General features: G+C 43.1%; 1 protein-coding gene across 1 annotated transcript in view; it reads left to right on the top strand.

Annotated features, from left to right (window-relative positions):
• The window catches only part of LOC149461731 (E3 ubiquitin-protein ligase RNF31-like), a gene marked incomplete at its 3' end in the record, with an annotated part of 39,897 nt that overhangs the window by 3,219 nt on the left and 10,616 nt on the right, over positions 1-26,062 (top strand). Inside the window, exons 2-9 of the mRNA XM_089677864.1 lie at positions 12,316-12,500; positions 12,661-12,804; positions 17,279-17,434; positions 17,557-17,616; positions 18,520-18,568; positions 19,892-20,054; positions 20,137-20,749; positions 20,836-21,033. Of these exons, the coding sequence (XP_089533990.1) occupies positions 12,345-12,500; positions 12,661-12,804; positions 17,279-17,434; positions 17,557-17,616; positions 18,520-18,568; positions 19,892-20,054; positions 20,137-20,749; positions 20,836-21,033 (1,539 nt within the window). The remainder of the gene's footprint in view (positions 1-12,315; positions 12,501-12,660; positions 12,805-17,278; positions 17,435-17,556; positions 17,617-18,519; positions 18,569-19,891; positions 20,055-20,136; positions 20,750-20,835; positions 21,034-26,062) is intronic.

Raw genomic sequence — 26,062 nt, 5'->3', positions numbered from 1 at the left:
TAGTGTCCCATCATTGGTATCAGTGGGAGGAATAGTGCCCCATCATTGGTATCAGTGGGAGGAATAGTGCCCCATCATTGGTATCAGTGGGAGGAATAGTGTCCCATCATTGGTATCAGTGGGAGGAATAGTGCCCCATCATTGGTATCAGTGGGAGGAATAGTGCCCCATCATTGGTATCAGTGGGAGGAATAGTGCCCCATCATTGGTATCAGTGGGAGGAATAGTGCCCCATCATTGGTATCAGTGGGAGGAATAGTGTCCCATCATTGGTATCAGTGGGAGGAATAGTGTCCCATCATTGGTATCAGTGGGAGGAATAGTGTCCCATCATTGGTATCAGTGGGAGGAATAGTGTCCCATCATTGGTATTAGTGGGAGGAATAGTGTCCCATCATTGGTATCAGTGGGAGGAATAGTGCCCCATCACTGGTATCAGTGGAAGAATAGTGCCCCATTGCTTGTGTCAGTGGGAGGAATAGTGCCCCATTGCTTGTGTCAGTGAGAGGAATAGTGCCCCATCAATGATGGTACTGGGAGGAATAGTGCCCCCGTCATTAGTATCAGTGGCAGGAATTATTCCACACTGTTGGTGTCAGTGGGAGGAATAGTGCCCGATCACTGGTATCAATGGAAGAATAGTGCCCCATTGTTGGTGTCAGGAGGAATGAAGAGTAATGCCCCATCATTGATAATAGTGGGAGGAATAGTGCCCCATAATCAGTGTCAGTGGCAGGAATTATGCCCCACTGTTTGTGTCAGTGGGATGAATAGTGCCCCATTGTTTGTCAGTAGGATGAATAGTGCCCCATTGTTTGTCAGTAGGATGAATAGTGCCCCATTGTTTGTGTCAATGAGAGGAATAGTACCCCATTGTTGATGTCAGTGAGAGGAATAGTGCCCCATCAATGATACTAATGGTAGGAATAGTGCCCCCATCATTAGTGGCGGTAATTATTCCACACTGTTGGTGTCAGTGGGAGGAATAGTGTCCCATCACTGGTATTAGTGAAAGAATAGTGCCCCATTGTTGGTGTCAGTAGGAGGAATAGTGCCCCATCATTGATACTAGTGGGAGGAATATTTCAAGTGACAGGAATTATGCCCCACTGTTGGTGCCAGCGGGAGGAATAGTGCCCTATCACTGGTATCAGTGGAAGATTAGTGCCCCATTGTTGATGTTAGTGGGAGGAATAGTGCCCCCATCATTAGTATCAGTGGCAAGAATTATTCCACACTGTTGGTGTCAGTGGGAGGAATAGTGCCCCATCACTGATAGTGGGAGGAGCAGTGTCTCATATGATTGTGAGGAAAAGTGCCCCAAGGGCCAGATAAAGGCTAGCAAAGGGCCGCAGTTTGGAGACCACTGCTCTAAAGCAAAAACCAGGGGTGTAACTACAAATCATGTGACCCCATAGCACAGTGGAAGAATAGTGCCCCATTGCTTGTGTCAGTGAGAGGAATAGTGCCCCATCAATGATGGTACTGGGAGGAATAGTGCCCCCGTCATTAGTATCAGTGGCAGGAATTATTCCACACTGTTGGTGTCAGTGGGAGGAATAGTGCCCGATCACTGGTATCAATGGAAGAATAGTGCCCCATTGTTGGTGTCAGGAGGAATGAAGAGTAATGCCCCATCATTGATAATAGTGGGAGGAATAGTGCCCCATAATCAGTGTCAGTGGCAGGAATTATGCCCCACTGTTTGTGTCAGTAGGATGAATAGTGCCCCATTGTTTGTGTCAATGAGAGGAATAGTGCCCCATCAATGATACTAATGGTAGGAATAGTGCCCCCATCATTAGTGGCGGTAATTATTCCACACTGTTGGTGTCAGTGGGAGGAATAGTGTCCCATCACTGGTATTAGTGAAAGAATAGTGCCCCATTGTTGGTGTCAGTAGGAGGAATAGTGCCCCATCATTGATACTAGTGGGAGGAATAGTTCCAGTGACAGGAATTATGCCCCACTGTTGGTGCCAGCGGGAGGAATAGTGCCCTATCACTGGTATCAGTGGAAGATTAGTGCCCCATTGTTGATGTTAGTGGGAGGAATAGTGCCCCCATCATTAGTATCAGTGGCAAGAATTATTCCACACTGTTGGTGTCAGTGGGAGGAATAGTGCCCCATCACTGATAGTGGGAGGAGCAGTGTCTCATATGATTGTGAGGAAAAGTGCCCCAAGGGCCAGATAAAGGCTAGCAAAGGGCCGCAGTTTGGAGACCACTGCTCTAAAGCAAAAACCAGGGGTGTAACTACAAATCATGTGACCCCATAGCACAGTGGAAGAATAGTGCCCCATTGCTTGTGTCAGTGAGAGGAATAGTGCCCCATCAATGATGGTACTGGGAGGAATAGTGCCCCCGTCATTAGTATCAGTGGCAGGAATTATTCCACACTGTTGGTGTCAGTGGGAGGAATAGTGCCCGATCACTGGTATCAATGGAAGAATAGTGCCCCATTGTTGGTGTCAGGAGGAATGAAGAGTAATGCCCCATCATTGATAATAGTGGGAGGAATAGTGCCCCATAATCAGTGTCAGTGGCAGGAATTATGCCCCACTGTTTGTGTCAGTAGGATGAATAGTGCCCCATTGTTTGTGTCAATGAGAGGAATAGTGCCCCATCAATGATACTAATGGTAGGAATAGTGCCCCCATCATTAGTGGCGGTAATTATTCCACACTGTTGGTGTCAGTGGGAGGAATAGTGTCCCATCACTGGTATTAGTGAAAGAATAGTGCCCCATTGTTGGTGTCAGTAGGAGGAATAGTGCCCCATCATTGATACTAGTGGGAGGAATAGTTCCAGTGACAGGAATTATGCCCCACTGTTGGTGCCAGCGGGAGGAATAGTGCCCTATCACTGGTATCAGTGGAAGATTAGTGCCCCATTGTTGATGTTAGTGGGAGGAATAGTGCCCCCATCATTAGTATCAGTGGCAAGAATTATTCCACACTGTTGGTGTCAGTGGGAGGAATAGTGCCCCATCACTGATAGTGGGAGGAACAGTGTCTCATATGATTGTGAGGAAAAGTGCCCCAAGGGCCAGATAAAGGCTAGCAAAGGGCCGCAGTTTGGAGACCACTGCTCTAAAGCAAAAACCAGGGGTGTAACTACAAATCATGTGACCCCATAGCACAATAGTCATGGGGGACCCCAGTAGCAGTTCGCAGTGTCAACTGTGTCAGTACAGGGGTTGAGCATTGACATGACTCCACATTGGGCATGGGCAGCACAGTAGCTAAATGGCACTTCTGCCTGGCAGCACTAGGGTTGTTGGTTCGAATCCTAACCACGGCACCACCCACCTGGAGTTTGCATGTTCTCCCTGTGCCTATGTAGGTTTCCTTTGGGTACTCCAAAGACATGCTGGTAGGTTAATTGGCTCCTGTCTAAATTGGCCCTAGTATGTGTATGTATGAATGTGAGTTAGGGACCTTAGGTTGTACACCCTTCTGTTTGTTTTTTTTTTTTTAACTGCTTCTTACAACACAGAGTGGAATTTGTGACTAGTGACCATTCTGAGGTCTGACTTCAGGCATTCTATACTGGAAACTTAACAGTTTAGTTTTCCTTAACAAACTCCCTATTGGCCCTATCCTACTCCAGGCCCCATAGCAGCTGCATGGGCTGTCATGGATGTGCTGCTGGCAACGACAAGAGTAATATCTTTTCCATTCAGATGATTATCTGCCTTAATGGAGAAGTGTGGGATTCTAAATAAAACCACCATACATACCTCCATGCTGCAGCTGCCCCCTCCATCTCTAAGGTCAAGAACTGCTAATCACTCAGTTCTTGGGTCGGTTGTGAGCAAAGAGTGGTGACTGTCTGTCACTGCTTTCTGCTCTGCCCCTCCAGTGCTCCCTGGAGCATCGGGCTGGGGAGGGGCGGGAGTGGCTGGCTCAGGCTCTCAGAGGCATGCTGAGAGGCTGAGCCAGCTGCCAATCGGGCATCTGGGTGGATTCTGTCATTATTGTCAAGAGCCTGGAACGGCTCTGTGATGTCAGCCAACAGTGGGTTTTAGCCCTCTGCTGGCTGATTCTGGGTCCCAGGAGAGCACAAGTAAGTGTGTTCCTGAGACCCAGAGGAGAAGTATTACTAAGCAAGCTTTGGCCATACTTCTCTTTTGATAAACCCTAAAGAATGGACTGCCACCTTTTTAAATACAAAAGTGGGCTTTAACCACTTCCAGTCCGGACACTTTCACCCCCTTCCTGTCCAGGCCAATTTTCAGCTTTCAGCGCTATCACATTTTGAATGACAATTGCGCAGTCATGCAACACTGTACCCATATGAATTTTTTAGCATTTTTTTGAGACAGATAAAGCTTTATTTTGGTGATATTTATTCACCAATGGGATTTTTATTTTTTTGCTATATAAATGAAAAAGTCCAAAAATTTTGAAAAAAAGTGTTTTTCTTTTAAAATTTTGCAAATAATATTTCATTATAAATCTTTGCCAAAATGTATTCAGTTATCTTTTTAGTAAAAAAAAAAAAAATAACCCATATTAGTTTATAACCAAAAATTATAATTTGTAAAACAATTTGTTTACATTTTTATTTTATTTTTTTATATTATTTATGGGGTTTTTTTTTCTACATACTGTCACCCTAGCAATACAGTGTCACCATGGTGACACTGTACTACTTGTGGGGGGTGATGAAGAATTATTTTTTTTGCACTGATTGCTTTTACTCCCATAAAGTCTCTGGCTGCATTCTTGCAGCTATTGAGAACTACTGTGTGAGCTGTGATTGGTCACAGCTTGTCACATGGTACAAGGCTGTTGTGAATAGCCCTGTACCATGTGACCTCTGTGATCATTCAGATTTCACACGTAGTAAGCAATGATGTCAGAAGTGACATCTTGCTTGCTACTCTGCATGTGATCACTGATTGGCCAATCAGTGATCACATGATCGTGACCTCACACAGAGGTCCCATATCATGATCGGTGTTCCACTGTATCCGGAGGACACAGTGGGCACCGGATCGTGGTACTGCACGCTCCCAGGGAGCGTGCACAGTCCAAAATGGCGGGCGGCGTTTATAAACGGCAACCCGCCCCTGGACTGCCGCCATCCGCCCATTTATATACAGCGGCCGAACGGCAAGTGGTTAAGAAAGTGGGGTGGATTTACTAAAGGCATAGAGGCTGTTCACACAGCAAAGCAAATGTTAGTAAATATTGTGAAGCTCTGTCCACTTTGGTAAGTAAACAATCTTTACTCAACCACATCTTAAAATCAGAAGTTCTAAATCTTGCTTGAGATTTCAGGAGCAGATCTGTATTTTCATCTGTACTTTTAGGGTGTATAACATCCAGTTAACCTGCCCTGTAATTATGTGTGTATTAAAATGGAACAGGGCTTGACAAATTTGCTTTGAAACTAGGAGCCAGCTAAAAAAATTAGGAGACGTTTTTCTTTTTTTTGCGTATCCTTGGTTGTCAGCACCCAGGGCATGGCAACTTTTGGGCGACAAGCTTCACATGATGCTATTTGCTGACCAACAGTCACAGCAAAACCACACACGTTTTAGGTGCCATTAAAAAATAATGGCACCTAAACCTGCATTTTGCAATCACAGCGATTCTGCCACTCCCAAAATGCCCAGGTGTGAATTGAGCAACCCTGGCTCACAAATAAGTGATTCTGGATGCATTTTTAAACTCACAGATTTGCATGACAGTCTAGATATTGTGTGTTCCTATTGAGGTGGTTCACACTGATGCGATCTTCACACATTGCGTTTTGAGTGCCATTACAAAAAGGGTCCTGTGTTAGTTTGTAGCAGTGTGTTCCAGACTGGCAAGTGATAGAGTAGAGTGGAATGTGGAGATAAGTGTTCACATAGGATTACTATTGGAGTTTTTGCATTGACGTCAATTGGAGGCGTTTTTGCATTGATGTCAGTGGGAGGTGTTTTTGCATTGAAGTCAGCGGGAGGTGACCTTGCATTGAAGTCAGTGGGAGGCAGTGTGTGAATCCAGGTGCCTGGACGCAATTTCTAGTCGACATGGCGACCTGATGCCTGGGGTTTGTTGATCCCTGAAACAGAAATATATACACACCCTGTGTAAAACCTTCATATGAGCAGATAGCGGTATGTTTGCCTGGTATGTGCTGTGCATTTTATTGAATTCAACATATTATTGGTGGTATAATTATAGTAATTGTTAATAATCGTACCACCATTTACAGCTTTATACATTAAAAATGTATGTAGTTATGCAGAATGAGACTTCTTTCAAACCATAAGTGCATAAAAACCCACAAAAAAGCTAAAAATGTGTACTACCGTGCAGATAGTGTCAATTCCGGCCGGGGGTGCCTTTTACTTTTAAAGGGCACTTCTTTGTGACATTTCCTTTTATGTGCCGCAGCTGCATTGCAGTGCATAGAAACACAGAAACAGAACTGTTGCGCAAAAGAATGTGGACACGTTGCAGAGTTCCGCATTGCAGTTCACCTGCAAGCTTTATTTAATGTGAACAGGGCATATAGAAAACAATTATTTTAGCTGCAGGCGAAGGGCACAGGTGTCCCATCCAGCTCCGCTGCAGGTAGCCTGTCAGACTCTATGAGAGGTGCAAAGCTGCTGTGTTTGGATGGGGCACCTAGTGGTACGAATGTTTAGGGCAGTGTGTGCTGTAGAACGAATGTCGGGAATGTAACAAGTCAGCTTCCTGGTCATTCATCCCTGGGTGCATACTGCCCTACAGATAAATACTGATAGGTGCACCATCCAGCGTCCTACTGTTAGTGAGGGAGATATGGGAGGACCCTATGAGCATGCTCTAGCAGCGTGGAAAGCCTAATGCAGACAGCGCTGACATAATGATGTCAGCTCTGCCAGTATAGAATCAGATGCTTCTTGGAAAGTAAATTAGCAGAACACACTGGTGTTTGTAGCAAGAAATAGTGGATGATCATTGGTTTTGTGCTGCACTGCAACATAATTTTTAGTGATTAAAATCAGTTTGTGTATGTAGTAAAGCATGCTGGTTATACTCACTGTGGAACCTAAGGGGTTAATCCTCGTGTAAAAAAAGGCTGTTTGATCCTGTCTTTTCAGATCCTCCCCTTCTTCTACTGAATCCAATCCGTCTGCTGATAGTACAGAGCTCTAGGAGTACAGAGCTTTGCACATGCTCAGTAAAGTAGTGTATTGATAGAGAGTTTTTTTTTTCTTTTGGAAGGGTGCATGTGATCAGCACAGGGCCAATCAGCACTTTCCAGACACAGGGTCAGGGGTCATGCAGCCTCATAGGACAGTCAGTTCAGAATGAAAACTCCTGCAAGATTAACCAGTGCTTGGCCAGACACTGATAGAAGTCATAAGACTGCTATATACTGCTAATGAGAAAAGGTATTTAGCAGTTTATATTTACTAATATAACTGCATTTCCATGTTCTGTATACTGTGGGAGACCAGTTATTAGTGAATTCAGGGTCAAGGGTTTAGTAACACTTTAACTGACTTAGGGCTCATGTACACGGGGCGTTTGGAAAACTCTTCTGAACGATGGAAACTGACTGCTGCGTTTGCATACTGCGTTTAGCCGCGTTTATGCACATTTGCGTTTAGAAGCTTTTTAAAAGAAGACCTCAGAAGACCTTCCCAAATGCCCAGAATGCACTAAAAATAGTACATTTACTAAAAAAGTCTACTAAAATACCGCAGGAGGTATTTTATCAAGTCATGCGGTATTTTAGTAGTGAAAAGCATGCATTAATGTTTCAGCTGTCAGCGGGATTCCCACTGACAGCTGAATGTAAAAGAAAGAATTGCCGGCAATTAAAATATAATAAAAAAACCGGCGTGGGGTCCCCCCTCCCATCCATACTAAGCCCTTCAGGTCTGGTATGGATCTTGAGGGGAAGCCTCACGCCAAAATTAAATTAAAAAAATGGCGTGGGGTTCCCCCCCAAAATCCATCCCGAGCATGCAGCCCAGCAGGTCAGGAAAGGGGGGAGCGAGCGAGTGCCCACCCCCCCTTGAACAATAACAGACCACATGCCCTCAACATGGGGGGTGCTTTGGGGTAGGGGGGCTCCCCCCCCCAAAGCACCTTGTCCCCATGTTGATGGGGACAAGGGCCTCTTCCCCACAACCCTGGCCGGAGGTTGTGGGGGTCTGCGGGCGGGGGGCTTATCGGAATCTGGCAGCCCCCTTTAGCAGGGGGGCCCCCAGATCCCGCTCCCCCCTCCCCCACATGAATGAGTATGGGGTACATGGTACCATTACCCATTCACAAAAAAAAGCTGTAGTGTGAAAAAAAAAGACAGGAATTAATTTGGAGAGTTGGAACTTGTAGTGTTCTGGATTGGTCTGACTGTAAGATTTCATGAAGGGGTTGTTAGGGGGGTTGGGAACTTTTCTTGAACGGCTATAGGAGAGGGCAGTTGTTTAGTGGCTATGTTTACTATATTTTTTTTGTTTGTTTTTTTGCATTGGATTTCCACATTGTGGCATTATGCATTTCTCTGGATTGTGACAAGTCATTGCCAATGTGGGAAGAAGAGTGAGGTATGACAGAGACTACAAATTCTATGCCAGGCAAGCCTTGTGAGGTTTTTGAAACATCTCTCAGGGCAAAAGTTCATTGTGGAAGTGAAGAGCATAGGCTAAATTAATATGTGGCGACATAATTTGATCAAGAGAAAAATCTGTATACAGTGATGTGCCATGAATCCAATCCCTATTATATCTCATGAGAGAAACTATTATTATACAGCATTTATATAGCGCCAACAGTTTGCTCAGCGCTTTACATTATAAAGGGAGACAATACAGCAACAATACAGTTCAATACAAGAGGGTTAGGAGGGCCCTGCTCCTTGGAGCTTACAATCTAAGAGGGAGGGGCTAGTGGTACAAAAGGTAATAACTGTGGGGGATGAACTGATAGGAGGAATAGAAGATTCTGTTATTAGCTGAAGGCAGGATAGGCTTCCCTGAAGTGATCGCCTAAAGGTTGGCAGAGCAGGCGATAGTCTGATAGATTAGGGTAGAGAGTTCTAGAGGACGGGGGACGCTGTGGAGAAGTCCTGGAGACAAGCATGAGAGGAGGAGATAAGGGAGCTAGAGAGCAGGAGGTCGTGGGAGGAGCGGAGAGGGCGGTTTGAGTGATATTTGGAGACAGGATTGGTGATGTAATTTGGGGGCAGAGTTATAAATGGCTTTATATGTTATTTGTTATTATTTTGAATTTTATTCGTTGGGCAATGGGAAGCCAGTGGAGAGTGTTGGTAGATATGGAACGGTTAGTAAGGTGGATGAGTCTAGCAGCAGCATTCATGATAGACTGAAGAGGGGATAGCCTGCCATTAGGTAGGCCACTGAGGAGGGAATTACAATAGTCAAGGCGAGAGATAACCAGGGAGTGAATAAGTTGCGTAGTAGTTTCAGAGGTTAAGAACGGGCGAATGTTGTGGAGGTGAAGTCTACAAGATTTTGACAGTGATTGGATTTGGGGCTGAAAGGACAGATGGGAGTCTAGGATTACACCTAGTACCCTGGCATGAGGGGAGGGACTGATGGTTGTATTATTGATCTTGATGGAGAAGTCGGGGGAGGGGGCACGGGCTGGAGGGGATAGTATGAGCTCAGTTTTAGAAAGATTGAGTTTGAGGAAGTGGAGTGACATCCATGCCGATATGTCACTTAGTAGGTTAGTAATGCGAGAGGAGACTGAAGGGGTGAGGTGAGGAGTAGAAAGATAGATTTGTGTGTCATCAGCATAGAGATGGTACTTAAAGCCATGGGAGTTTATCAAGTGACCAAGGGAGGAGGTGTAGATGGAGAAGAGAAGGGGTCCAAGGACAGAACCTTGAGGGACCTCTACAGAAAGAGGAAGTGGTGAGGAGGAGACAGAGTTAAAGGTAAGGCTGAAGGAGCACTGCCATAGGAAGAGAACCAGGAGAGAGCAGAGTCTCGGAGGCCAAGAGTGTTTTGAGCAGGAGGGGATGGTCAACCATATCAAAAGCCGCAGAGAGGTCAAGTAGTAAGTATAGAGTAGTGGCCATTGGTTTTAGCAGTTAGTAAATCATTAGTGAGTTTTAGTAGGGCAGTTTCAGTGGAGTGTAGTGAGCGGAAACCAAACTGTAAAGGGTCAAGAAGGTTGTTGTCAGTGAGGTAGGAGCTCAAGCGATTGTAGACTAAGCATTCTAAGAGTTTAGAGGTAAACGGGAGCAGGAAGATGAGTCTTAAGTTCAGGTTGGTGGGGTCCAGTGAGAGCTTTTTAAGTATGGGAGTGATGTGGGCATGCTTTAGAGGGGTGCTGACAGCACCATTAGAGAGAGAGATTGAAGATGAGTGAGGGAGCATAGGACATAAGAAGAGGGTGACTGTAGTAGTTGACAGGGGGCAGGTGGTGAGACGGGCTTCTGAGAAACCTTTAGTGACCTCTTCAGTAGTAACAAGGTCAAAAGAAGAAAGTGTTGAGAGATATTTAGTAAAAGGTATGCTAAGTGGGATAGATGTCTGTGCAGTGGAAATGCTCCTACGAATTGTATCAATCTTGTTTTTAAAATGATTAGCAATCTTGTAAGCAGTGAGTGAGGTACTGGGTGGAGGTGGAGAAAGTATAGAGTTAAAAGTAGAGAAGGGACAACGAGGACTGGATGGCTAGGTATTAATAAGAGTGACAAAGTAGGCTTGTTTGTCAGCATAGAGGGAGGAATTGTATGTTAAGAAAGCAGATTTATATAGGGTGAATGCTTGCTGAGATTTGGTTTTACGCCACAATTGTTCCAGTGCACGCTTTGCCTCTTGAAATTTCTGGTGTCGTCAGTCTGCCACGGTTACCCCACGAAAGTAGGGTAGCCAGGCAGAGAAGTCATCAAGAAAGCGGGACACCGGTCCAGGAGGCCGGTAGATCACTGCAATCCTCAGAGTAATGGGAGAAAACAGCGAATGCAGTGAGTCTCGAAAGAAGAGAAGGATAGAGAGGGAGGGTTAGGGAGGACTTGAAAGGTGCTCAGTGGGGATAGAAGCCAACCAACTCCACCTCCTTTCCGACCACTGGGTGAGTGAGTCCAGAGAAGGCCTCCATAGGAAAGTGCTGTGGGTGAAGCAGAGCTGCTTGAAGCCAGGTTTCTTTAATTGCTAGTAGTTTAAGGAAACAGGAGACAAAAAGGTCATGGACAGAGGTGAGCTTATTACAGACAGAGCGGGCATTCCAGAGCACACATGAAAAGGAGGGTGGTTTTTAGGAGCACAGGGATTGAGATTAAATTGAGTGGATTGCAGCTATTCCTGGAGGAAGGAGGGTGCCTGGTGTGGGGTGAGATACTGGAGGACCAGGGTTCGGGGAGATATCCCCAAAGGTTAGGAGAAGGAGGGTGAGGAAAGTAAGATTGGAGCGGGATGTATATGAGTGCACATGCCTTCCTGTCCTGATGTTTGGTCAGCAGGTGAGTAAAGTATTAGCAGGAGGTGATGAGAGCAGTAGTAGGGAGATGGCAGAAGTGAGGGTGATATGTGTAAACTTTGGGGTGGAGTAGAGAGGTAAAGAAATTACATTTTGAGAACAGAGGATAATAATATTAAAAGGAGGAGTAGAGGGGGCATATTAAAAAGTACATGGAGTGGGAATCAGACTTGTAGGAGACGTTTCCCAGGGTGTTTGCTTGCAGTCCATGAATTGTGCAGTAGAGTTCTTGTATCGTCTTGAATTATCCTGCTTTAGTTAAACTGCTGTGTTCAACTGCTGCTTCGCACTCCAGCAGAAAATGTACTTACGCTGGACAATGCCCCCCTGTCTGCGACTATACCCCCCATCCGTGACCTCCCCCATAAGCTGGTCTAAATTTATAGGGAGATTATCAAAGAGCAACTCTTCCCCGCCCCAATTAGGAACTGATAAGGATCACATGAATTTTGGGGGGGGGGGGTCAACGACAGAACACACACTTGATTCTCTGATCACAGAAAGGCAAAAGGGGGTGAGAATCAATCACCACACAAAGATAAATAGATATAGACTAATTATCCTGAGTATTGCAGGGAGACAGTTTAAGGTAGAGATGAGATAGTAGCATTTACCCTAAGTTTTCAGAAAGCCAGTGCATCAGAAACCAAATTTCACAGTTAGGCAAATTCAGTCCATCATTGGTAGGGTGCTGCTGTAAAGTATGAAAACTATTAGTCGCTCTTCTTCCAGCCCAAATTAACTCCCTGAAAGACCTGTAGAGACTTTTAAGGTTAGTATGCTTCAATAAAGTAGGAATGGCTTGTGATGATGAAAACATTTTGGGAAAGCCACTGTTTTAAACTAGCCCTTGTAATCCTATTTCTTAGGTCTCTATGTTGACTATATTGACAAAGCCATGGCGATGGAGCAGCTCAGAGATGTTTTGGAACTTGCTTTAATTAACCACCCAGACACAGTAACAACTGACCTGCTTGACAAGATGTTAGAAGTTCCTTTCAAAGAGCGATATCTTAGGCTGGATCTACAGAGTCTTATTCCAGGAGGAGCTCAGGTAGATGGTAACTCCATCCTTTTGTCCTTTTGATATAATATATACCAAGAAAACTTGAACCTATGAAGACCTTCCCTCCCTGCATTTTTACTGTAAGTTGCACCCATGAAGCTGCAGTTATTATCCTAACCGTTGTTTGTTTCCCTCTATATGGACTCAGGGACCAGCTCTGCGGTCTGTAATCACAGCTCTCAACATACTAGAGAAATATGGGAAAAACCTCCTTTCACCAAATCGACCCAAATTCTGGAGAAGTGTCAAGTTTAATAATCCTGTATTCAAGACAACAGTGGATGCTGTTGAGGTGATGTTTCTTTTTTTTTAAAGTGTCCATAAACACACATCATTAAAAAATAAATAAATTATTACATGCCATTCATACTCAGTCACTATGAGATTTGTTTTTTGTATTCTGCAAAAAATGTGGTTGATCCTGTTGTTCTCTATCTCCCCCTGCTGCCCATATCCAACTGCAGTTAGGGATTTTGCAGAGCAGTGTTGGCAGCTTGTTCACATGCTCACTTTTCAGTGTATTTCTACCCTGAACATTTCCTCCCTACCACATCTGGGCAGCCCATGTGACTATAGAGTCACACATGTGGGTGTATACACAGTAGTAAATGACAGCCCACTACCTCCTTCATGCCAACTAACCAGTTAAACACAATGGGGGGGGAATGTTGCATCGTAATTGATGAAGGCTTCACCTCCCATGTATTCTAAGGCACGGGCTAGAGGAGCGTTACACAGCCTGTGACTGGTAGAAATCTACCCTCACCATGTTATTGACAAAAATAAAATTTGATTTCTTTTTTTGTTTTATTTTGTTGTTAAAAAAAAGAGGTACAAATACAGTGTACAGGCAGATGCCCAAAGTCTGGGTAACCAACGAATCAACAAAATATCCATCTTGTCAATGCAGTACAGACCGCAAGGTATCATTAGTAACATACGGTCAGTAGTGCAAGACTATGATAAGAGCTGTGGCCACAGGGTGGGTATGGCAAAAATGGCCTTGGAATCTAACACGGAATCAATTTGTCATGGAAGAACTAGCTTTCATAAAGAAAAGGGATAACAGAAAAAAAGAGAGAGAAAGAACAGTGTAAAAATCCCCCCCCCCCCAGGGAAAAAAAGGGGCGGGGTTTAGGAGGAGGTAAGGAAGAGGGGAGTATAAGGGGGTAAAGGAAGGGGGAGTGGGGGTGTAGGGAGTATCCGGTCCACTACTAGGCCTCTTACACAGCTGCCAGGCTCGCCAAGGAAATCCTTGGGTATCGATATGTGAGCCATAGACTCTCAAATTTTTAGGAATTTGGCATGAGTGCTAGTAAGATTACTGGTCAGTTATTAAAGATGCTATCTAGGCGAGATTCAACTTCTGAGAAATGGGTAAATTGCTTCTTCCATGCTTTAGCAATTGTGAGCTTAGCGGCTAGCTAGCAGTTCAAAATGAACCAATTTAAATTAAAGTTCCAGTGAAAATAAAAAAAATAAAAGTCGGCACATGCAAAAACTGTAGCTGCTGACTTTTTAAAAATGGACCTGTCCCTCGATCCTGTCCTCCCCCCCAGTCTGGTTCACCGGCCGCCCTATGTTCCTGGCGCAGGCATCTTCAGTATGGGCACACGGCTGTGACCGCTTGCGTCTTCACAGCCAGGTGCTCACTGCACATGCTGAGTAGCGCTGTACTTTGTGAATGGTCCCATAGTCTTTTGGGACCTGTCACATTTCCCAGAAAACAACGGGAAGGGAGGGGCAGAGGACAACTTCCCCTTCTGATTGCCTAGGTGATCGCAGCGGAACTGGGAGCTGGTACCTGTCAGTTTCTGGTACCTGCTCCCCAAAGGTGCCAATCCTTAACGGGCAGAACTTCCCTTTTTGGTAGAGCTCTGCTTGAAATTGGTGTTTATAAAGATTTGATTTCAAATATATGCTTGACAATATAAAACAGTTTTGATATTAATTGTTTATTTTACTCTTCTTTTCTTTTGAACATGTGACCAGCAGTGGAGGACTAGAAGCTCCTCCTACAACTGTCTCCTTGCTGTCATGTGACAGCTGCATATTGATTAGGGAAGAAAGGTACTTTAAAAAAAAAAAAAAATTATATATATATACACATACATACATACATACATACATACACATATATATATATATATATATATATATATATATATATTTATATCATACACTCACACATTATTTTATATATATATTTTTTTTATTTAAAAGAAACATATTGCCATTGTCCACATACAGAAAGAGAAATGTAACAGTGTGTGTTTAGTATTAGTTAAACTTCTTTAACTCTCATAACTTTATACCTTTTTAAAAGGTCATTTTTACTTTTCCATTCTGAGCCTGTTTATTAAGCTATGCCTTTGTCATTATTTAACCACCTCCAGTGCGGGCCATTTCTTGCACTTTTTGTTTAAATGTAACAATCAGTATTTTTTGCTAGAAAATACTTAGAAATCCCCCAAACAATAAATATATATATATATTTTTTTTTTTATTTTTTTTTTAAGCAGAGGCTCTAGAGAATAAATTGGTGGGTTTTGCAATTTGTGTAATGTGGTATTTGAACAGCGGTTTTTCAAAGGCAATTTTTTGGGAAAAATACACTTTTTGACTTTTAAAGCCAAAAAACCCCACAATATGTAACCCAATTTTTTTGTAAAATATAAAATATGATGTTACGCCAAGTAAATAGATACCAAACATGTCACGCTTTAAAATTGCACATGTCTGTGCAAAGGCGACAAACGACGTACATTTTACTATTCATAGGTGACGTTTTAAAAGCCTTTTACAGTTTACCACTTTAGCTTTACAGAGGAGGTCTGGTACTAGAATTACTGATCTGATGTTTGCGGTGATACCTCACATGTGTGGGTCAACCACTATTTACATGCGTGCGGTACCAACGTGTATTTATATTTTTATTTTTACACTGTTGCTTAATTATTTTTTTTTTGTTATTGCTGTCACAAGGAATGTAAACATCCCTTGTGACAGCAATAGACATGTGACAGGTGCTCTTTAGGGAGAGATCTGGGGTCCAAGATCAGTGCTTTTGAATGCTTTTAATTTTTTTTTAAATGGCGCAGTATACTTCTGAGTAAACCGGAATTGATGTCAGGTAATCGCTTCCGGTTTACTATAATGGAGAGATGATCAAAGCCGATCCCAGCTTTGTTTGGCTGTCTGGATGTTTGGCAATCGAACGGTTAGCTAGCTGCTCCAATTGCTAATGCAAGAAAGCCAACCGCCGGCTCTAAAAAAAGATCCCGGGGTGATGCCTGCAGCTGCCGGTATAAGCACCAAAAGTCCAGTGACGTACAAATACATCGCTGGACGGGAAGTAGTTAACTACTTGCTGACTGCCTGCAGTCTGCAGTGCAGTACTGCGGGCGGGTAGCAGCTACAGGCAGAGCAACGTACTGGTATGTCACACTGGCTGTACTAACACAGGTGAGAGCTATGCACCTGCTCGGGCACGCTGCGCCCCCCTCCCCCAACCGATGTGTGCACCAGACACAGCAGAATTCAAAAACCTGTAATCATGTGATTGCTATACGATCCTTCGTATAGTGTCCCCAAAAACGCAATGTTAGCAGGATCAGCCCAGTTCGCTGCCAGCACTAGGATTTAGCCCCTCCGCTGTTTTTCACAAAAAATTAGCATCAATTGATTACGGGCCAAAGCAATTGATATGTACAACAATAGATCATCGCCCACCCAAATTCTGTTCTTGCCTGACAATTCGTATGGAAACCTGTCACAATTTCTGAATTTAAAACTTTTTTTGGTCATAACCCTCAAAAATGGGCATTACAAAAAATAATGAATTGCAGTCCACTGCCCCGATTCATCATTTGCCCATGTTCTCTGCTTTTACATATATACCCAACAAGGACCAGCAACATACTGAGTATTGAGTGGTTATACCAGGATCTTGCCTGCGGATACAAGCATCATCCTGGTATAATTTTTTTTTCAGCTGGTGGTCAGCTTTCATGTAAAAGCAATCCTAGCAGCTAGTTAGCCGCTGGATCACTATTACAAGCACCGTGAAGGAACATTTGCCTCCCCCCCTCTTTGTGTTATCAGATGTTTGAAGGACAGAGGAGAGATCTAGGTTTTAATAGACCTCAGATTTCTCAGAAACCTATCACTGACTGCATTGTACTATGTGGTTTGGTGTCTTCAAATGCACTGCTTTGGTGATCTGCTTTTGGGGTGCCATTAACATTACATTGGCATCCACAACAGATTACAAAGTCAGTATGTTTTGAGGTGTGAACTGGCTCATACAGAGTGTTTGGGGTGAACTTGAGCACATAGTATGAAAGGTGGCCTGAACTGTATAGTATCTGCTCTCCAGTTTTCAAGGAAAGCAGCAAAACATTTTAATTAAATTTGTAATTTTAAGGACAATTTCACTAGAATCAACGTTACCTTTTTTTGAAACAACAGGTTTAATTACCAGTCATGTTCCAGCTCCGACAAAGCTAGAAGGTGGCAAGAGAGGCCACTTCACAAGTATACTTTGTGTGAGAAATGGAGTATCCGGATGCACTGTCCCTTTGCCCTGAATAGGCAGAGTGTTAGAGTTTGTAGATAAAGTTATACTGTTGTTGATCCCAGTATGCAGCTCACTATTGGCTAAAGTGGAGCTAAAGTCTGTGCTTCTTACCTCTCCTTCAGAACTCCAATGTCCAATTTTTCTCTAGTGTCCTTTATCTCTACTAACCCAGTTTAACGTCTTATAGGGTGGACGTCACGTGTTGTCATTGTATGGATACACACACTCTCTTCCGGATGGCCTCAGCTTTCCAGACTCCGTGACAGAGCCAGATACAGCTGATGTTGCTGCAGTAACTGCTGATGTCATTATTCTCCATCGGGAACTTAATCTTCTGATATCAGTTAGTGTTGCACTGTTGTAGCTTAACACTGTTATTACTATTCATTTTGCAAAAATTTGCTAATCACCCCCCTCTCCTCTTTTTTTTTTTTTTTCTGATATTGTTATGGGTTTCCATAACAGAATTCTCACCCACACCAGGATGAAGCTGCTCGAGAGCTATTGGGAGAAAAACTACCACAGGTAGGCTGACATGACTGTGTAGCGTAGATCATGATAATATGCTGTGCATAGGCTTATTGTGTGAGCAAGCAAGTCCTTAAATTTTTTTTGCCCGAACGCTTTTCTGTCATAGAGAAATGCACTGCTGTCAAGTGTAGACACTTTTAAAGTGGATGTAAACCCGACATGCAATATGAACAAAGCAAATCCCTCTATGGTGTGTCAATCCAGAGCACTAAATGTCATTTCTGTCCACTCTCCCTATTTCTAATGCTATTTGCATTAGTTACTTCTGGCGAGTTTTCCTGACACCAAGAGAAAAAGGGGACAGGAATCTCCAGCACACAAACTGATTGACAGCCTTAGCTCTGTTCCTTTGTCCCTTCCCTCCAATCAGCTCTCAGAGCTCTCCTAACTGAGCACTGCAGTGTGTAATTTCTCTGCCTCCTGTTTTCTGACAGTTCAGACAAGCTCTATAAATTCTGAATTTTGAATGGCTGTAGAAAAGAGAAGACTGCAGATAAGCAGGCAAAATTTATGTAGGAGGATTTGTTTCATCTCTGTCACCCAAGGCCAGTCACTTCACTGGGTAAATGTAAGGGTTTACAACTACTTTAAGTGCAGTAGCATCCAAGTCTCCATCGTTGGGCAAGTCACGCCTACTTTTTGGTAGTGGTAAAGCTTGTTATCTCCTTCCTATTTCCCATACATTCATATTGATCCATCACTATGATGTTAAAAACAAGCTTTGGTGCTACCAGGAAGTGTTGCCAGCACAGTGCACCAGTATTTAACATTACATGAAAGACTTGGAGATTGCTTCATCTCTAGATGGCAGTTGATAACAGCCGTTATTTGTTCTTTTGCGTGACATTTGTACTTTAAAGTTCTTTTGAAAATATTTTTTTTTTTGTGTCCCCGTAGCCATCCTTTGTTACAGATGCCATTCCTGTCTCTCAGCCTCACTCCTCAGGTAATCCATGTAGTGTGTTTGTAGCTATAATAATTTCCATCTTTTCAACTTTTGCTGCAAATGCTCAGTGCAAAGTTGCTGAATTCGTAGTAATCCAATTTTATAGGAATCAATTATGTTTTGGAAAAGCTGCTGTTTCCAGTGATTTCTTCATGCTGATACCATAGTTTGTAAAAATCATCTATTAACTTTTCTATCTATTTTTTTATTGAAAATATGGTCGAGGTTCCCTGATTGGTAGAAATGAGTAACAGGCAGCTCTTTCATTATTGAATACCATATGTGCTGCCTAGCTGTGAACATAAAGCAGATAGCCCTGTGTGAGCAGTGAAGAGCATATATTGATAGTGCACACAACATAGTAATTGCATTTGTTCTGTTATTAAAAAAAAATTAATGAAAGTATAGTAAAAAGTTAAATAGGCAGTTTCTGAAAAATAGTGGTCAAGAATATGTGCTGTTGATTCTGTACTAAAGTGATAATAAAGGTTTTTTTTTTTTTTTTTTTTTTTTTTAAATAACACATCATACTTACCTGTTCTGTGCAGTGGTTTTGCACAGAGTAGCCTGGATCCTCCTCTTCTCAGGTCCCCCGCCAGCGCTCCTGGCACCTCCCTCCTGTTGGGTGCACCCACAGTAAGCAGCTTGCTATGTTGTAGGCACACGCTGCTCCATGTGTCCATTTGCACATGGAGCCATGACTTGGCCCCACCCTTCTCTTCTCTTTGACTCACTGTCTGTGTTTGACATCAACGGGAGCCAATGGCTCCTGCTGCTGTCCCAGCCAATGAGGAGAGGGAGTCCCGGGATTGCCGAGACTCCAGTGCACCTCGCTGGATCGAGAGGGGATTAGGTGAATATTGGGGGGGGGGGGCTGGGGATCTGCTGAAGAGAGAAGGTTTTTTACAACTTCATGCATGGAGTGCAACCACTTTAAGCTGGCTATACAGTCATTTTTTCGTTCTGCCATTGGGCTAAATGAAAAAAATCTTACAAATCCCTCCATCCACATGAGGTGGATAAATAAACTGTCCCCCCCATCAGGCCACTGTATTCTGACAGAGGCACATGCCACTTTCGGGATACACTGGTCAGTGTCTGCAGCTAATTAGCTGCAGCTGTTGATCAATGCAACATTTTCAACATGTTAGTTTGACAGAAGACAATTAAACAATTGGCTTCTGTCAAGCGAGGGGAGCCCATACAATGATTGGATTTTGATTAGTTTGTTGAAAGCTTTACTCTGCAGGTGAATGCATAGTCATTTTTTAGATGTCTTCTACCTGTTAAACAGTCAGTTTGTGATCTGTGTTATTGTCTTAGAAGGCATGTCAGCTGGATGCGGCCTTTGTGGTGTGAAGAATGTCTCTGTATTGTGCACTTCATGTAACGAGACCCTCTGTTTAGCGTGTGATCAGCGAATACACTGTCACCCCAATCGATCACATCACCAGCGCTCTCCTTGTGGTATTTCCACTGCTCACAGGTACTGGCCATTTCTTGGTTTTAGTTATTGTAAGTTTGGCAAAAGACCATCTAGCAGACCTATTGTTTTCTTTTCCTTCAAGGGTTAAGGAAGAGGAACTTATTTCACACCTTTCCTCTCGCCCTCCGTGGCAATGTATGACTTGCAGTACTGTAAATAGAGGTGGTTCTGTACTGTGTATCACTTGTAAACGTCCTCGTGGCTGTAACAACATGTCCAGCATGTTACAAGAAGCTTCTTTGCAAAAGGATATGTGGGAGTGCCAGGCATGTACCCTACAGAATCCCTCCTCTGCTGTGCTGTGCGCAGTTTGTGATCGGCCTCGGCTAGCTCGGAAACCATCTAGAGAAAATCATGAGTCCACTGTGTCATCATCCAAAGATGGCATAGATACTAGGGATCGCTACAGAACTATGCCCCTTCCTCAAAAGACTAGCCCTTTCTTGACAGAGAAAGAAACACCGCAGTCATTTGCATTTGGTAACAAAATGGAGAGTGTGGAAAGAGCTAACCAAAAATCAAGGATCTACCTTGCAGGAGATATTGGTGCTTTCCCAAAGGATAGCTTGGATAACACATACACATCTGAGAAATTCATCAATGACCCAGTCCTTTCTTTAAGAAGCAGTCTGGCCAATGTTACTGAATCCTCAAAAGGAAGCATTGAGCAAGGAATAAAAGTGAGAAAATTAGAGGTAACGTATGAAACAGCTAGCATCCAGTTTATTTGCTGTGATCTGTTCAATTTATTTTTCTGTGACCATTGTTGTATAATCTTCAGGGCTGGGAGTGCTCCCACTGTACCTTTTACAACATACATAGTGGACGTGTCTGTGAGATGTGTGACCGCACAAGTGAAGTGTCCAGTCCTGTTGGAGAAAAAGAGATATTGGACACACAGAAGCAATTACTAAAGAAGGAGGAGATAAGACAGAAGCAGCTAAAAGAAGATGGTGCCAAATTAGTGGCCCTAATTAAGGTATTAGTAATTTTGTCACTGTACCTTGCACATTGCATGACTGATTACAGATCTGTACATAGGCACCAGCCACTTCACAAATAGTAAATCTATCACTGTCATACTTATAAGCTGTATGAAGAATACAGATAATAGAAAAACCTGTACTGTTAAATACTGCCCAACAATGTACTTCACTACTGCTGCATCTTTTTTTTTTTTTAATATATAACAGAGTGGTGGATGTGTATTTCTGGAATGCTGTTCTTAAATGGCACTGTAGAAAACACACACAGCTGGTGCGCCCTTGAATGGATGTGATCTGAGCTGTCAAGAGCCTTGGGTCCTGTACTAAAAATCAGGAACTGGGAAGCCTGGTACCTGATCGTTATGGCAGCCTCTGATTGGCTATCACAGTGATCAGTCTCTATGCAGCTTGCCCCTGTGTTTTTTGGGTTTTTTTTTCTCTTCTTGAATGTACAAAAAGATACATTGTCTCCTTCTAGAGTAGAAAAATGTAAAATGCTTGTTGAAAAAAAAAAAAAAAAAGATAAAAATAGGTAGACCAGGGTTTGATCTAAGTCAGTGTTAAGGTCAAAGGTCAGATACAGTATATTTTAGGTGGGATTAAAAAACAAACAAACATTTTTTTAATTAGTATCAGTATGTTTTAGGTAGGATAAAAAAAAGCAAAATGTGCACTTTATTTCTGGGCCCTACTACAGATACAAAGAACACCCACATATGTGGTATTTCTGTGATTGTCAGGAGTAGGAGAATTTATTTTGGGTTATTCTTTGGTAGTTGGCTATGATATTAGCAAGAAATATACAGCTAAATTTAAAAATAAATGATATATATATTTTTATTTGCTATTTTGTGCCAGTTTCCTTTTGATAATAACAAAAATCTAGAGATTGAATTTATCACCAAATGAAAGCCCAATTTGTCTTAAAAACTAGGTATAATACACCTGGATACACTAAGTAGTTGCAATGATATGCACAGTTTTACGAACACATGTCAAAGGTGCAAAACTGTGTTCAAGTGTTAGGATTTGTTTTACCTTTGTCATGAAGGGATTAAGGAGCAAGAAGCCTTAACAACCTGCAAAAACACGTTAAAATCACATGTACATGCATTATTGGTGCTCTTCCATTAAAGTGTTTGGGGAAAAAATTGTGTTGCAATTTACACAAAAATAGCACTGGACCCTTTTCCAAAAACGCACCATGCTGTTTCTGCAATGATGTGAACAGGCACAACAGTAAACCATGTGATTTCCATTGAAATGTGATTCTGTGCATCACGCCACACCTGAAATCACACTACTTTGAACCAGGCCTAAACCAGTCACAGCCATCACAATTGTGAGGCTAGTTTCACACTCTCACCATGCAAAAGGACAGACAAGAGGAGGCACTCCATAGTGTAAGGAAAACTCATACAAATGAGCGCAGAGAGGCCACTCCAGGTGGAAACATGTGAACAGTTAATCATGAGCTCACCACTGCTGCCTTGTTAATCATATGCATGATGAAGAGAACTGGAAAAAAAGGCGCTGTGGAAAATGCTCTCAGACAAGCACCTTAGTGGAGGTGCATCTTTATTGGGTGAGATAAAGTAGCAAGTATAATAAAATTAACCAGCCTGAAGTGGACAGTGTGATTCCAATGGACGGCCCGTCCGCTCTGAGGGGAGCTGAGATCAGAGAATGCTCCTGTCGGCTTCAAATCACGTGGTGTCAGCGTACCAGCGTCCTGGGTGGTGTCACCATGGCAAACGAAGGCAGTGTCCGGCGTTGGCTTCAGCTGGGAGCATATGTGGGGTTACCAAGACGACATGTTTCGTGCAGTTGCGCTTTGTCAAGTCTCGACTTGACTTCAGGCTGGTTAATTTTATTATACTTGCTACTTTATCTCACCCAATAAAGATGCACCTCCGCTAAGGTGCTTGTCTGAGAGCATTTTCCACAGCGCCTTTTTTCCAGTTCACTCCATAGTGTAACTCCATTTTATTAAAAACAAACACAATTGGATAACACTCACATAAAAGTTGTATGAAGAGCGCAGCATCCGGAGTCAGCCAGTGATGTCACAATTGACATGTGGATGTGACGTCACCCCAGCCCATGGAGCACACTGAAAATAAAATTTGGTGGCTAGTACATACCAACAAAAGAAAGCTCCTTGTGTCTCAAAATGATAAAATATTATTATGGGTACAGTGTTGCATGACAGAGTAATTGTCAGTCAAACTATCACAGCACTGAAAAATGGCCTGGTAATCAAAGGGTATATACAGGTTGGTATTCAGGTAGTTAACAATTATCTGTTAAAATAGTAGGGGAGGTAATGTGAGAAGCTATCTAGCTTTCTGAGCTGAAGGGTCTGTGTCAACAGGCTTTGAGTTTTTGTCGATGGCATCAGCTTGACAGTGAGATGCTTCGGAAACCATTCAGAATTCGTTGATAGGTGCATTTAACCTGCGATTAGCCTCTGATCTGCAGTTTACGCGCTTCAAGCAGTTTGCGCATCCGCTAGATTTGTATGGGAATGCAAAACCCATTTGATGCAAACACAGGCATTCAGGAATACAGTGAATAGGATATATGTAAATTGGTAAAAAAAATTCAGAGTATGTATTTCCTCTATGTGCTATCATATGTATTTTATGAGCCCTATAAAAGGGTTAGCTAGAACTGTGTTTCTAGCATGAGATGTGTTCGTATTCGTACTCACAGAAAGTGAGGTTTAGGAAGGTGTGCAGGATTGCTTGTGGATTAATATGCATGCTTGACAGTTGCCACCTACAGGTATAAGAAGCTACATATACAGCAGATTACGTCAGTCCGACTTCTAATACATCTTGGGAATCTTACAGCAAGATCTCCCTGCTATAATTTCTGACTTTATCCTTGTCCATCTGGGAGTTTTGGGTGCTCCTGCCCACCTTTATTATTTTTCCGTCATGCAACACTGTACCCAAATTAATTTGATACCATTTTTGGGTCAGAGCTCTCCTTTGGTGGTATTTTAGCAAAACTTTTTTTTTTGTTTTTTTTTTTGTTTTTTTTACTATATATAGTCCATAAACTCTGAAAAAAAGATCTGTTACCCTTACTTTCTAATAAATTAAAAATTCCAGAACAGTACAACCACAAAAATTACACATTTTTTTAATCAAAATTTTTTTTTTTTGGAGATGAAGAATCATGCTGGTATTGAGCGAGTTAGGAGCTTGGTAATGATGCACTATATACAGCACATACACGTCATACGCTTAAGGGAGTTGAGATGAAGGAGTTAATGTACAGGTCACATACAGAGGGAGGATGGAAATGAGGGGTTTAATGTGCAAGCATGTGTAAAGCAAGAATAATGGAGATGAATGTGTAATATACAGCTGACATACAGAGGCAAGCTGGAGATCAGATGTAATGGGGTAAAGGGGGTGAAAGGATTACAAATGCACCCTTATTTGCTGCTGCTGTGATGTGTTTTTTGCTCTGAAGCTAATGAATGACTGTGCACAGCCATCCAGAGCAGTGTGTTTAAAGTGAAGCGCGCCCCCCCCCCCAACCCCCTAGTAAAACACCCCCAGCACACAGTTAACCCTTTGATCGCCCCTCTTGTTAACCCCTTCCTGTCCAGTGCCATTAGTACAGTGTCAGTGATTTTTTTTTTTTAGCACTGATCACTGTATATGTGTCACTGGGGAGGTCAGTGACACCAAGTCAGTTCCCCCCAGTGTCAGAATGCCCGCTGCAGTCCCGCTATAAGTCGCTGATCGCCGCCATTATTAGTAGAAAAAGAAAATATTCCAGTATCTATACCACCATTTGTAAACGCTATAACTTTCACGTAAACCAATTAAATTGCACGTGTTGGAATTTTTTTTTAACAAAGACATGTCGCAGAATACATTTTGGCCTAAATTTATGATGAAATTAGATTTTTAAAAATTTTTTTTACTGGACATGTTTAACCGCTTCCATGCCACCCTATAGTAGAAATACTGCAACAGGGAGGCATGGGTGTGCAAAATCACGTATATATACGGGATTCGCACTCCCCTAGTTTTTGCGCCCCTCCCAGATAGCCCGTCAGTACACCAGTAATCACATTTAACCCCTTGATTGCCAGGACCACGCTCACATACACAATAAACCTCCATTGCTAGTATAGTGTTTGAACGGATCAATATCTTTGATCAGATCAGCACTCTACTAGAGTTGGCATTAGTATAACGTCCCCAAAAACGCAGCGTTAGCGGGATCAGCCTCGGCACCTGCGTTCTTAGCCCCTATGCTTACCCCCCTCTTCTCCCCCAGCAAGCGCAGTGTCAGTAGGAACATTGTCACGTGATACATTGCACACAAAACCACAGAATCAGGCCTGATCTCTGTTAGTACTTGCCAGTAAATGTTTTTGTAGAGGTTCAAGCATTCCCTGACAGCTAGGTGCTCTTTTTGCCGTGAGTCGCACTAGGTACCTATAAATTTAGCGGCCAAAATGTCAATGGAAAGGTACTCTGGTGAAGAGGCCTACAGGATTCTGAGCATGTCAGATGGGAGTGAAGGGGAAAACTCACTGACACAATCAGCCTCAAAATACGAACCTCTAGACAGCAACGGCACCCTGACAGATAGCTCAGACGATGGAGAAGAGGTCCCTGCTAAGATAAGGCGACCATGTTCCCAGGTTGCTGAGATGTTACAATCGGATGATGACTCTCATATGCAGCAGAGTGCCAGTACTAATGCAGCTCTACCTTTTGGTGAACTGGAGAGCACCAGCGGCCTAGTACATCCTGGTCTTTCACATACCAGCACTGTAGTATCACTTGGTGAAGTGGCGAGTCCCATAAGTGCAGTACAAGCTGGTCCCGCAGCCACCAAGAATTCGCACACAGGCCCGTAGAGCCCCTAGTGTCCTTCCGGATGTGGTTGCAAATCCTGATTGGTAGCCCACAAATTCTGCAGAATCCGTACTTCCCCCATTCAATGCCCAACCCGGAATTTAGGTGGAAACAGCAAATTTAACTCCTC

This window comes from Staurois parvus, unplaced genomic scaffold (genome assembly GCF_062004578.1).
Source record: "Staurois parvus isolate SC_StPar_1 unplaced genomic scaffold, SC_StPar_1.0 ptg000193l, whole genome shotgun sequence".
Classification (NCBI taxonomy): Eukaryota; Metazoa; Chordata; class Amphibia; order Anura; family Ranidae; genus Staurois; species Staurois parvus.
The sequence above is the reverse complement of the archived record's forward strand: the minus strand, read 5'-3'. Positions and strand labels throughout refer to the sequence as shown.